The sequence below is a fragment of the Carettochelys insculpta genome, chromosome 2, assembly GCF_033958435.1.
Source record: "Carettochelys insculpta isolate YL-2023 chromosome 2, ASM3395843v1, whole genome shotgun sequence".
Taxonomy (NCBI): domain Eukaryota; kingdom Metazoa; phylum Chordata; order Testudines; family Carettochelyidae; genus Carettochelys; species Carettochelys insculpta.
In genome coordinates this window covers 193275930-193289010 of record NC_134138.1, presented here as the reverse complement: position 1 = coordinate 193289010, position 13081 = coordinate 193275930, and the positions used below count along the sequence as shown (strand labels likewise).

At 47.2% G+C, this 13081-nt stretch overlaps 1 protein-coding gene across 2 annotated transcripts in view; it reads right to left on the bottom strand.

The window, feature by feature from the left end:
- The window catches only part of GLB1 (galactosidase beta 1), a 152213-nt gene that overhangs the window by 105889 nt on the left and 33243 nt on the right, over window positions 1–13081 (bottom strand). For both annotated transcript variants that reach the window (XM_074988215.1, XM_074988214.1), the window contains exons 6-10: window positions 10405–10585; window positions 9089–9147; window positions 8224–8345; window positions 8078–8118; window positions 6814–6926 (exon numbers count right to left, since the gene is read on the bottom strand). In XM_074988215.1, coding sequence (XP_074844316.1) covers window positions 6814–6926; window positions 8078–8118; window positions 8224–8345; window positions 9089–9147; window positions 10405–10585 — 516 coding nt within the window. The remainder of the gene's footprint in view (window positions 1–6813; window positions 6927–8077; window positions 8119–8223; window positions 8346–9088; window positions 9148–10404; window positions 10586–13081) is intronic.

Here is a 13081-nt window from a genome sequence, read left to right as displayed (position 1 = left end):
CTTTGCATCCCTGCCCCATTCACTGATCCAGGTCCTGACTGTGCACTGAGGTGCCATAACTCCAGCACCATGTGTCTTCATCAAGATTGGCTGCATGGCCTTAAGCATTCCCTCACTCTGGAGTACCTCACTTGGCATTTTTAAGTCTCTCACCACCATTCCCCCCGGCCCCCCAGGTTTCCTAGGTTTGTTTTTCTCTTTTCAATAAAAAATTCCAGCTTGCGACCCGATTTGCTGTTCACCACTAGGCTGTTATGTCTTGCACAAGATGCATGCTCCTAGCCCTACCTCAGCAGCTATGCACGATCGGAGGTCACATCCATTCAAATCAGCTACTCCTGCATGCGCAATACCACCAGACTGGGGGGAGATACTAAAATAGCCCATGGGATTTGAAAAAAATCAGTAAGTGTGCATGCACTAAGCATTGGCACAGGTTGGGCACGAGAGGAGGTTACGCAGTAATGATGATTCTTTGAGAGGTCTGCCCCTGTGGGTGCTCATTTAGAGGTGTACGTGTGTGCTTGTGATTCCGAGGGAAGATTTCTGTAGCAACCCGCAACCAAATTCTCTGGTGGTGGAATCGTCTCAACAGAGGTCAAGACAGGGGGAACGGACAAAGACGCCAAGAAACAGCTGAGCGGCGGCGGCGCGGAGACGTACGTGGCAGAGGCGGAGCCTCCGATAATCAAACAGCCGCCCCACACCGCTGGCAGGGCGGCGGCCAGGCAAGCGCCGGAACCGGCGGCACCGCAGGCAGCGGCACCGATGCCCGGGGAACCGGCGGTGCAGAGCGCGCAGGCACGCGGCCTGCAGGCACGGGGGGAGACCACCCGCGCGGCACCACAGCGGAGCGTGCCGAGCGCGGCGCAGACAACGGGGCCGAGATCCCCGACGCAAAAGGGGGCAGAGCCAGCCCCGCAGGGGAGGGGAAAGGCAGCACAGAAAACCCGGCACCGCAGCCCTTCTCCAGACAGGGCTGCAGGGCTGCTCGCTCTGAGCCCTCCGCTCAAGCTGCGGACCCCAACAAGAAGGCAGGGGTCACCCCCAGCCTATCCTGAGCCCCCATCCCCGTTCCTACAGCCAGCCTCACCATGGCTCGGACCACCTTCGCCCTTTTTGGGCTTTGAACCCTTGGAGTACTACCAAAAGTCAGTCTCTCCAGTATCTCAATTATCCAGACGATCTCGCTCCCCCAGGCGCAGGGGGTATGCGCCTCGAGAGTGGTCCAGGTCCCCATCTCAGGAGCAGTGCCCATGTTGCCATGGTCACCCTTATCACGCGGGGCATAGACACCATAGGCATACTCCCAGGGACAGATCTCCCCAGACAGTTCCATATCCCCGAGGGCAATCGCGAACGGGGACAGACACACAGACATCTCAAGGGGAGGTGATTCTGGAACCCCGAGATTTTCCCTCACGAGCTTCCAGCGAGCGGATGTATCACCGTCAACAGGACCCAGAGGGGTCCAGAGAGGCTTACCCTAGCGGTTCCTCGCTATCTTCCCCTGACGAGGCCACGGCCCCAGGGGACGTCCATCCTCCGGACGATCTCAAACAGTTCCAAGAGCTGTTTAAAAGGGTGGCCTTCACGCAAGGCATCCAAACAGCAGAGGTGCAGGAGAAACACCATAAGCTCCTTAAAACCCTGAGACCTCCTGCCTCCTCCAAAATAGCTATATCACTCGACGAAGCAATCATGGAGTCCGCCACCACGATATGGCAGACCCCTGCGTCCATTCCGCCTATAAACAAGAGAGCGGACAAGAAGTACTTCGTCCTGGCGAAGGGCATGGAGTTCCTGTTCAGCCACCCGCAACCAAATTCTCTGGTGGTGGAATTGTCTCAACAGAGGTCGAGAACTTCTCAGTTCAAGACAGGGGGAACGGACAAAGACGCCAAGAAACTAGAGTTGTTCGGCAGAAAGGTCTACTCCTCCTCTACCCTACTGTTGAGAATGGCGAATTACGCAGCGCATCCAGCGAATCATAATTTTGACAACTACTCCAGGCTGACTTCCCTCATGGACTCGCTTCCAGAGGACAAGAAGCTGGTGCTCAAGGCCATTGTGCAGGAAGGCTACGCAGCGTCGAGGACGGGAGTTCAGATCGCCCTAGACGTAGCGGACACGGCAACGCACTCAACAGCTACGGCAGTGGTCATGCGCAGGGAGTCCTGGCTCCAAACATCGGGTATCCCGAGGGATTTGCAGGTGAAGATCGTCGATCTCCCCTTTGACACGCAGAAGCTGTTTGCTGAATCAACCGACTCGGTCCTTCATTCCAGTAAAGAGTCAAGAGCTACTCTTAGGACCTGGGGGATTTACACCCCTCCATACAAGAAGAAAAAGTATTACCCTCAGCAAAGACGGTACCAGTATCAACCACAGCGTCCCCAGTACCACAGGGGTTATGAGCAAGGGCGACATCAACAGAACCAGCAATACAGAACTCCCAGGCAACGTTCCCAACACAGCCGTGCATCCTCGGGGCAGGGCCAAAGGCCACAAGTTTGACACACAGATCCAGGGCTGCACCATCACCACCATCGCGCAATGTCATCCGAAGCTATTATTCCACCATCGCCTCCGACCATTCTACGACTACAAGCATGGTTAATCCATGGCTCAGCTCCCTAGAGAGCACATGTACGGAGGAAGTGCAACAAGCCCTAGAAAGTAGCAGGAGGACTTCCACCAGGAAGACCTACAAGCAGAAATGGACTCAATTCACTGCATGGTGTTCTACCAAACAGTTAGCCCCCCTTGCTGTGCCTATACCTGTAATATTAGAGTATTTACTGGACCTCAAGAGAGGAGGACTCTCCCTATCCTCGTTAAAGGTCCACCTTGCCGCTATTTCGGCTTTCAGACATGAAGAGGAAGGGCACATGGTGTTTGCCCATCCCATGGTTACCAGGTTCCTCAAAGGGCTGGTAAACCTATACCTCCCTCGGAAACCGCTTCCACCTTCGTGGAGCTTGGACCTGGTGCTCAGTGCGCTAACGGGACCACCGTTTGAACCTTTAGCCACGGTTTCCCTCCGTCTCCTTACGATAAAGACTACCTTTCTTCTCGCAATCACGTCAGCTCGCAGGGTGAGCGAGCTTGCAGCAGTTATGGCAACGCCACCCTGCACAGTATTTTCCAAGGAGGCGGTAACCTTACGGCTGCATCCAGCCTTTGTTCCCAAAGTTTCTTCAGAGTTTCATATTAACGAACCTATAGTTTTACCCTCGTTATCCAAAGCCTCATAACTCTAACATAGAGGCGCGCCTACACCTCCTGGACATGAGGAGGACGCTGGCTTTCTATATAGACAGGACTAAGTCCTTCCGGAAAACGGATAGACTCCTAGTCTCTCTCGCTCTCAAATCAAAAGGAGAAGGTCTCTCTTCGCAGAGAATCTCGAAGCACATTGTATCCTGTATAAAAATGTGCTACGAACTCAAAAAGACTCCTTTACTGGCCCCGCCCAGGGCTCACTCCACTAGGGCGGTGGCGGCATCAACAGCCTTTTTCAAGGGTGTTGCGCTAAAAGACATTTGCAGAGCGGCGACCTGGTCATCCTACGACACCTTCGCCAAACATTACGCCCTTCACAGGGTATTCCCAGAGGATACCCGTCTCTCGACAGCGGTCCTCTCGGGGACAAGCTGCACATAATCCGATTACCCACCTCCTATCTTGGGTTACTGCTGGGTAGTCACCTAACGTGGAGCACCCACGGGGACACTCGTAGAAGAAAGAGAAGTTACTCACCGTAGTAACGGTGGTTCTTCGAGATGTGTCCCCGTGGGTGCTCCACCACCCGCCCATCCTCCCCACTTCGGATCTCTGTTTAGTGTTTTGCAGGAGCATCCGAGGCGGTTGGTCAAGGAACTGGCGGGGACCGGATCGCGCACGTGGCCGGGAGCGCACAAGGGAGCGGCGCGCACCGGCGCTTGTGCAGTCCGGCAGAAACTGCTGGAAAGATCCGACCTGCAGCGCCGGGGCGAGCCCGACACCTAATGTGGAGCACCCACGGGGACACATCTTGAAGAACCACCATTACTACGGTGAGTAACTTCTCTTTCTCCATGCAGCGTCCCCACCAAGCGCTCCACTGCTATGCAGTATCACTGACGGGAGGTTGGGGCTTCAGAACCAAGTCTGTTATAACAATGACGAGTCCTGTGTTTATTGTCAGCATCCCCCATTGACAGAATATGCTAGGAAGTACTGCTGGGCTCATTTCCCACGTGTGGTCATGTGAGGCCTTGCAACAGTGACTCTGCTGTGGTGTTCTGCACTCCCATAGACACTGCAACAAGATGGGAAATGTGCTCACACAGCTGAAGTTATGGAACTTAGCTCAAGCACCACACCCCACCCAAGCCATAGCACAGACCAGGCCTTAAAGACACTACGTGACGCAGAACTGGGCCTCTTCATTTAAGATAGTTGTAGCAAACAGTTAAGTTCCTTTACAAACCAGGTAACTGAAACAATAGTGGCCTCCTCCCACAGACAAAGGCACATGACACCACCCCGGTCTGTGGAATGTGGCCCACGCTGACCAAAGCACATGTAAGCCAGGAGGTTGCTCTGGGTGTTGTTCTGTGAAAGCCTGTGAGTCTCTGAACGAGTGCGAGTAAAGCCACAGAAGGAGACCCAGGACTGCTCTCTTCTTAAAAGTCAGGCTGCCACAGCGACAGCACTCAGGAGCGTGAAACCAAACTAACTCCCCATGTAGATGAGCCTAGATTGGCGAAAGAATGCTTCTGTCCACTGTGCTCTGGAAAATCCTGGAAAATCCCCTTCTTTCCATGTTGTCTGCAGCTATGCCATGTGGTTGTGCTGCATGGCTGCGGTCGAAATGGTAGCAAAAAAGCACCGGAGCAGACCAAGCGTATCAGAGGCAAAAAAGCCAAGAGACACTCGGAATGAGCCGCATGTTTTTAAAAGACAAGCCAAAACAGAATGGCAAAGCAGTCCCTACATCCAACGTATTTCCCTGACGTGTTTCAACTGCTACCATGGTAGCACTGTTTAAAAAAAAAAGAGTTAGCTCTCTCCGGATGCTTGCATGACTCCACTTCTTCCTCACTCTTTGTACTTAAAAATGGTTCAACCAGTTCCGCTCAAGCATTCATAAAATACCATCAAACATGGATCATACAGTCAAAAAAAAAAGAAAGTTATAGGCAGCTCAAAGAGGTATTTTAGGCCAAGAAAACAATGACACTGAGCACTTCTCCTCTCCCTGCCCTTCCAAAAAAAACCTACAGGGGCTCACTAGATGTTATGCTTGCAACAAATCTGGCATTTTGAATGCAGATATTCATTACAGGACATGTCTCTTTTTAAACATTTTATCTCAGCATGTGATTCTAAGGAGTTATATTGTTACTGATTTTGAACCCACACCACAGACAGGAAAAGTCTATTTAGATCCTGTGCGTATACAGGGTAAAAGCTAAACAAACCACAATGTAAAAGTTGTAGCTACCAGTCTGGCCTACAAAAGTTGGCAGTGCTTGCAACACTTCAGATCTTATCCAAACCAGCTCTCTGCACAAAGTGCTATCTCCCTGGTTCACGTACAAAAACTAAGCTCACATTTCAGATAGGCCCTCACTTTGAGGGACTCAAGAACAGCAAAGTATTTTGTGAAGTTCATTGGCAAGAGAAGCCACACAAAGATGACTAAGGAAAACCATACTTTAAGGGAGGCAATATAAAACTATCAAGATGTCGTGAGACTTGGAAAGTCAAGCTTATGAAAACAGATAAGGTTAATAATCCACAGCTGCCTTTTAACAGATACAAAAAATAAACCCAACAACTTAAGTTATGCTTCAACATAGAAAGAGGCCCAAAGCAAGTGCTTGTACTGAACAGTCCTGAATTTTGGGATGTTCAAAGTTCAGATTCAAAATCTTCAGTTCAGCCACGGTTTTTGTTTGTGAAGTTATGAAGGGAAAATCTGTTCATCTGCAAGAGAGCACAAAACCCAGAGTGCACAACAAAGTTTGGAAGTCTCGCTTGGGTGATTTTCCTACACAACAAGCAAAGAGCTCAAGCACCGCTAAAAGCAGAAGCACAGTCCAATATCTGAAATGGATCATCCAGAGATTGGCAGAATTTTTTTTAATAATTGACAGAGAACATTCAGGTTTATTTTTAAGCATTTTCCCTGTTTTATCTATTCACAGTTGGGGGGAACTGTGGAGGAGTCATAGAACAACAATTTAAGAAGAGGAGAGTCTGAGATTCAAAAAGTTAAAGCTGTATAACCTCTAATATATAAATCTTCAGCATCCCATGTCAAAATATGTGAAGTAAACATCTTTCAATCAATGCCTACATACAGTACGAGCTTTATTATCCAGCGTCCCTGGGGAATGAGATAATAAAATGCACCAGTTATTAGACCTGGGGACAGGAGCCAGTCCTGTCCTACCCCTCATCCCAGCCGGGCAGTGGGCAGCTGGTTCTGTGGCAATGGGACACTGGCCCATGGCCAGAGGCCCCAGCTGGGCCTACCAGTTAACCAAATGTGACAGTTTTCCAAATGCCAGATAACCAGGTTTTACTGCAAGTCCTCAGCCAGCACTATCTTTAATCATGCCCCGCCATACACTTCTGTTCTTACCTATTTTCATGGGTTAGTATATGCACAATGAAATCAACATTTACTAATTAAAAATACTAAGCCTTCAAAATCTGGTAATAAATCAGGAAGCAACCTACCCTATGGCAAAACCATGAGAGCTCACACAATTTTTTTAAAGAAGTATTGTAAGAACCTCGTCTTTTGTGAAAACTCACCCTTCCAATGACTTCTCTCAGAGCAAAATATTTGCCAGTGAGGTCCCCTGCTTCACTCAGGGGAGCGTCATAGTCATAACTGGTAGGCTGTGATGCATATGGCATGTTTGCGCCTGTGAAAAATAAAAAAATAAGTAATCAAAGCCAATTGATGGAAATTCTCTAGTCCCCTCCCCCAGTGGAATAGTTGTGTAGACTTGTTTCATTCCGTCACAAATTTCTTTGTTCACAGCAAGGTGTCAAAGGTCAGGTCTACACTAGACCTGAAAGTCGATCCTAGATATGCATACCAGTTACTACACTTGCGTAGCTGGAATCAACTTATCGAGGGTCAACTTATCTGGCTGTCCTCACTAAGGGTATGTCTACACTTACCAAAAGATCAATGTGCTGGTTTGATCTTCTGGAGTTCGATTTTGTATGTCTGGTGAAGATGTGGCAAATCGACTTCTCTGGGCTTGGCCATCGACCCTTGTACTCCACACTATCACGTGTAGTAAGGGATGTTGATGCAAGACTCGAGAGGCTCAGTCTTCACGAGGGAAGTAGATTCCAATACATCAATTCTAGCTACACCAGTGCCATAGCTAGAATTGCATATCTGAAACTGACTTATTTCCCTAGCATAGACTTATCCTGTGAGAGTTGCTGAGATAAACTCTCCCACAGACCTCCCTTTTGTCCTCATGATAATAAGGAGTACAGGGGTGGACTATTGAGCCCTGATAGTTTGCTTTTGTGAATCCCCACTAGATGTGCAAAATCAAACCCTGAAAGATCAACACTGACTGGCAAATGTAGATGTACCCTGAGTCTAGTAATTAAGCTTGGGTCCCCTTCAGGAAACCGCCCCTATTCAGGACAGAGCTTAACATCCTGATCACGTCACTGACTCTGCTGGAGTTAGGCATATGCTTAAGAAATGCCCTGAACTGGAACTGAATTATGCATATGCTTAAGTGTGCTCGTGAATCAAAGCTATAGAGAACCAAGTGGTGACAGGCAGAGGTGTAGTGCTGCTAAAGTGTCACTCCTGCACCGGAGGTATAGCAGGAGACAAGCTCCAGCACTTTTTAGTTCAAGGGCTCTTTGACACCCAATCTACCAGCAGCAGCGGCCTTTAAGAGCACTTATCTGTGTGTGCTGAGAAAACGAATACCAAATTGATTTAGAACATGGGGGACCTAGAGGCTGAACGCTTGGAGTGTGCATGGGCCTTGACTGGAACTGGAAAGCAAGACCCTTTTCTCTAATTGTTTCTTACCATTCCAATAGGCAAAATTGGTCCCACCAAGAAACATGTACCTAAAGAAAAAAAAAAACAATAAAATCATCAAAACAGGCTTTGCTGGCTCCCACCTTACTCAAACCTCTTCATTAAAACAAATCCTCTCCGGAACAGGTACTTACAGGTTAACATTAGCACCCTGTGCCAAGATTTCATTCAGAGTTTTTGCTATCTTCTCTGTTGACACAACAGAATGAGGGTGTCCCCAGTGATCCAGCCAGCCAGTATAGAACTCAGAATTTACCTGCCCAGGTGAAATGTGTAGGTTTGTGGAGAGAACAGGGAAAAGTGGGGGTAGGGGATGGATGGCAGTAGAGAAATAAATACAAAAAGGAAGCAATATCGAAATTAGATGTTAAGTTATTTTAAGGTAAATTTATGTTACTAGCAATAAGAAAAAAAGGCAGCTAAATGCATTTGAATCATATTCAAGTAATTACTATAAGCACAGGGAACTACATGGAAAGCCATTCACCCACAGGAAATGAGGCAGTCCCTTAGCTAAGGTTGAGTTCTTCTTTCAGAGCAGATAAGGTGTCGAAATGGCTCCTAGCCAGCTCACATCCCATTAACTTGTATAAAAATCTAGTTAAAAACAGGAGGCAGTTTTTAACCCACCGTATTAATTCTGTCTCTAAATTCCACTCCCATGCACACTTGACTCACTTAACTAATTAGCCCTACCTTACTGTTCTGGCTGCTTTGTACATACTTTCCTTGGCTGGGAAAAACCAAAACCAACTGGGATCTTCTAAGGCCAAAAATACTCCACAGGACAGCAGTCAGGGACCACTGAACTGCAGCATGGCACAGACGTACAGAGTCAGTGTTCCCAACCTTTGCCTCATCATAATACAGGGGTTCCAGTGTCCCATGTACCCAGGCACCTCAAGCACCATACAGTACTGCTGTCAATCCTTTGTTTTTTGTTACTATCATAAAATTAAGAATCTGTGGACATTAAAATTTAAAAAAACAACAACATACCAAGGGGCCTGTGGGTTCACTGCTTCTTTGAGATAAAAATGCTGCTGTGACATTACTACCTGCAAATGAAAAACAAAGCTAAGCTGCAATAATCATACTATTTCAGTCTTTTGCTTTCAGCGGCAGAAAGTGGGATGCAGTGGCTCTTCCTTGCATCAGCAGAAGCCCAGGTAGGTAGCCAGGCCTAAATTTTCAGAAGAGGTTAGTGATTTTGGTGGTCCAACTTGAGATGCTGGAAAGGGGCCTTGTTATCTGAGTGTGAGTGTGCAGTGGTTTCTGAAAACCTGGCCCCCCCAAGAATTCAGGCACCCAAAAACCACTAGTCACTTTTTAAAATGAAGACCTTAGTTTAAAGTAGATTGGTGGGACGTGTAAAAGGCAGGAAACTGGCCAGTCAGATTTGGAGATTCAACTCTAAGTCATTACAGGTTGAACTTCTCTACTCCGGCAACCTTGGGACCTGACTGGCAATGAACAAGAGACTTTGCCAAACCATGGGAGGCCAGTATTTTCTAGCAACATTACCAGAACGCACATGGCTTATTGGGCTCTTAGCTACAGCATCACTTGTTATTTGTGAAACTACAGACTAACACGACTATCCCTCTAGGTTCTTAGAAGACGTGTAGGAGTAAATTACATCTAAACAGTACAGAGCCCTGAGAATCAGGACTGATAGCTAGAAACAAACTTTATGGGACCACGGGAAACTTGGCTACACCCATAGTAAGTGGATATCCAGCTAACTCAAATCATGCTGGATTATGGATAGTGCCGGACTAGAGAGGTTCAACCTGCACTATTTAACAGATGACATCCATGAAGTAGAAATGTGTAAGGTAGATTTTTTTCCCATGAACATATGGACAGACTACAAACATACCCCTTACCACAAAGAACAATTCACAAGGGAGGTCCCAGGCTGAAGGCATTTGGAAACTGACCTACCTTCAGGTTAGACTGAGGCCCAGGAAACCTCTTACGCTGCCAAAGTTGAGCAGTTTCAATGGATAAATGATAAGTCCCCTTTTTGGATGGGGCACTCTTCACAAGCTCCATACTCTCTTAATTCTGCATGCTTACGCTATGGGGTAATGTGCCCAGGAAGTCTAATGGCACCCCTGGCAAGCCCTACTGAAACAGAGTTGCAACCCATTTTGAGGTCCCTATCAACCCACAGTTCAAGAACTGTTTCTCTGTATGTTTAATCAGATGTCAGATCACGACTTAAACCCAGCCGTCAGGGAGACCACCAGCTTTGCTACAAGTGAACAAACATTGGCCCGGTTATATTGCTACAAACAGCTGCCACTCACCTGGTGGAAAGTCCACAGTTGCGAAAAGACCCTGCAGAGTTCCACACCTCAGGAAAGATTTGCTTGCTCCATCTGTTGTAAATAGCACCACCTCATCCCCAAGATGGTGATGGAAGAGCTTCTGAAGGTAACGAAGGTAATCGTAATCACAGGCAAAATAGCTTCCATATTCATTTTCAACCTGTGCAATAAAAATAACAGATCTGCAGCAAAGCTGGCATCTGATAACCAGGTCTGCACCTGTATCTTCCTGTGGAGAAGTCTTTTGTTGTCAATGGAAAAGACACTCATTGTGACACCATGAAAGCCTGACACACATTGCTTCCCCCCTGCGAAAAGGCCATCAAAGCCAAACAGGCAAACTCTAGAGAAGCATGGGATGAAGGGAGAAGATGCCACCCATGCAGCATCATTCTCACCTCTCAGAAGCTTGTCTTGCAGGAGCGCCAGAGCTACCAGGAGAGGCATTCAAAGGCACTAACCTCCCAATTGCACAAAGAGGCTCTGGCTTAGTTAATGCTGGATGAAACAACATTAGCCCAAGCACCATCTCACTCTTAAATGGTGCGTCCCGAGTACAACAGACAAAGCTCTACTATAGCTCTGCTAACAGGAGGATGGGAGAGGTTGTGTTGATTTTGATGGAATAAATAGTCCCAGACATTCAAACAAGTTCACATGATCCGTTGCTGCACAACACTGGATGCTTTCAACATGGTTTGTGGGTTCCAGTATAGAGCTCTCAGCCTTCTTAGCCCTGTGGCAAATGCACGAATATTAAAAGTCTAAATAAAGACCCTAAAAGGGAAGACTAGTAAAGCACTTTAAATGTCCAAATTAAAGCCTTATTTAACACTTTATGATATCCCCTTATTCCATGTACACAGTTTTTATGGTGGGGGGGTGGGATTGGTGAGTTTTTAGACAGTATCAGCTGTTTTTTCTGAGGTAAAGAAAGTGAACTGAGATGTGCTGGAGCTGCTCTTATTGCTGTCATTGCTGAAGTCCGAGCCTGTTTCCATAAAGACAAAAAAGACACACATGCAAAATGGGAGTGAAAGGAACAGCAAAGATAGAAAATGCAACTTCTGCCTCTGGTGTTGATTGTCACTTGCTGCCTCACTGCTTGAGAATCACAGGCTCATTAGACATTACAGTCTGATTAGACAATCAGACCTGGAAAACTTGTACCAGCACTGGGCTGGTTAAGGCATTGCTTTTGGTTGTCTTACTAGGTACAGGTTCACAGCACTGCTGCAAGAGACACTGTCTTGCTTTGCTAAACCAAATTCTCAGTAAATAGGAAGCAAAGGGAGAGAGCTAGGGTAAGAAAAGGTCACCTGGAAAGCAGAGACAACAGAAACCAAAGTCCTAACATTCAGGTGGTGTAAAGGATTGAGCCAGAACTGGTGGTGTCTTCTGGGCCCATCTCTCTGGCCTAGTCAGGACATCTCTCAGAGCCAGGAGGATGAAGGTCTAACAGAGTCATGGTACATTCCACAGTCCCTGGAGGTGTTGTTTTGTCAGCCACGATAACAAAGCTTGCTCCTTTCCCTCAACCTATCTTCAAGCCCTTTTGATCCTCCCTAGTGTCTTTTAAACACTCTGAGTACCGGGTAGAGTAACCCATCTTGTTCACCTAATTTCCAACTTACCAGTTTTGGTTAATTAATTTCTGGTTCCACTCACCCGTTGTTTACCAGACCTGATATTAACACAATCCTTGGTTTGCATTACCAGACCTTTTCGCTTAGCCTAACTCTATATTTTTGTCCCTCTTTGACTCCATTTTTATAAAAACTACTCTTTATCACAGTTTGAATTGAATTGGGACAAGTCAGAGTAAAGCCTTTGCACAACAGAGCACTGGAGGAGTTCTCGAGCTAGTGCAGGAGGGAGGAGAGAACACAGTTTCCACATGGATAGCCAGGGACTGCACTTCTCCAAGGAATCTGGCAGCTGGACCTCTTATGGCAAATTGGATCCTCAGCCAGATCCACAGGCAGACCTGTCCTGCCTCCAAGCCAAGGAAACAATGCCAGGGAAACTCCTCAAAGGAAACTTCTGAAATTCCAATTATACCTGCCCAGAGAACAATTCGTCCCAGTACTCTGTATTGAATACACATACCAAATACATAAAGTAACTGGACGACTATCTGTTTTATAACACAGTAGGCTGGTAAGCATAACGATTCCACTCTTGCTGATGTGTCAGATTGACCTCCCATTTGACCACCCAAGAGTTGTGGAGTTTCAAATAACCTGTGCTCAGCTAGATTCCCCACATTGCATCATCAAAGGGTTTAGTTCAGTAAGGTACCTGCATGTATACTTCGGCCTGGTCTACACTAGAAGATTAGGTCAAATTTAGGTAACTTAGGTCAATTTTCTAAGCAGTCAATCCACATTACAGAATCCATTCTGCTAACTCTAAGAATTGGGCTGAAAGAATTGGGCTGGTTTAATTTGGAAAAATGAAGATTGAGGGAGGACGCGATAGCGGTTTTCAGGTATCTAAAAGGATGTTATAAGGGGGAGGGAGAAAACTTGTTCTTCTGGGCCTCTCAGGATAGAACAAGAAGCAACGGGCTTAAACTGCAGCAAAGGAGGTTTAGGTTGGACATTAGGAAAAAGTTCCTAACTGTCAGGGTGGTAAAACAGTGGAATAAATTGCC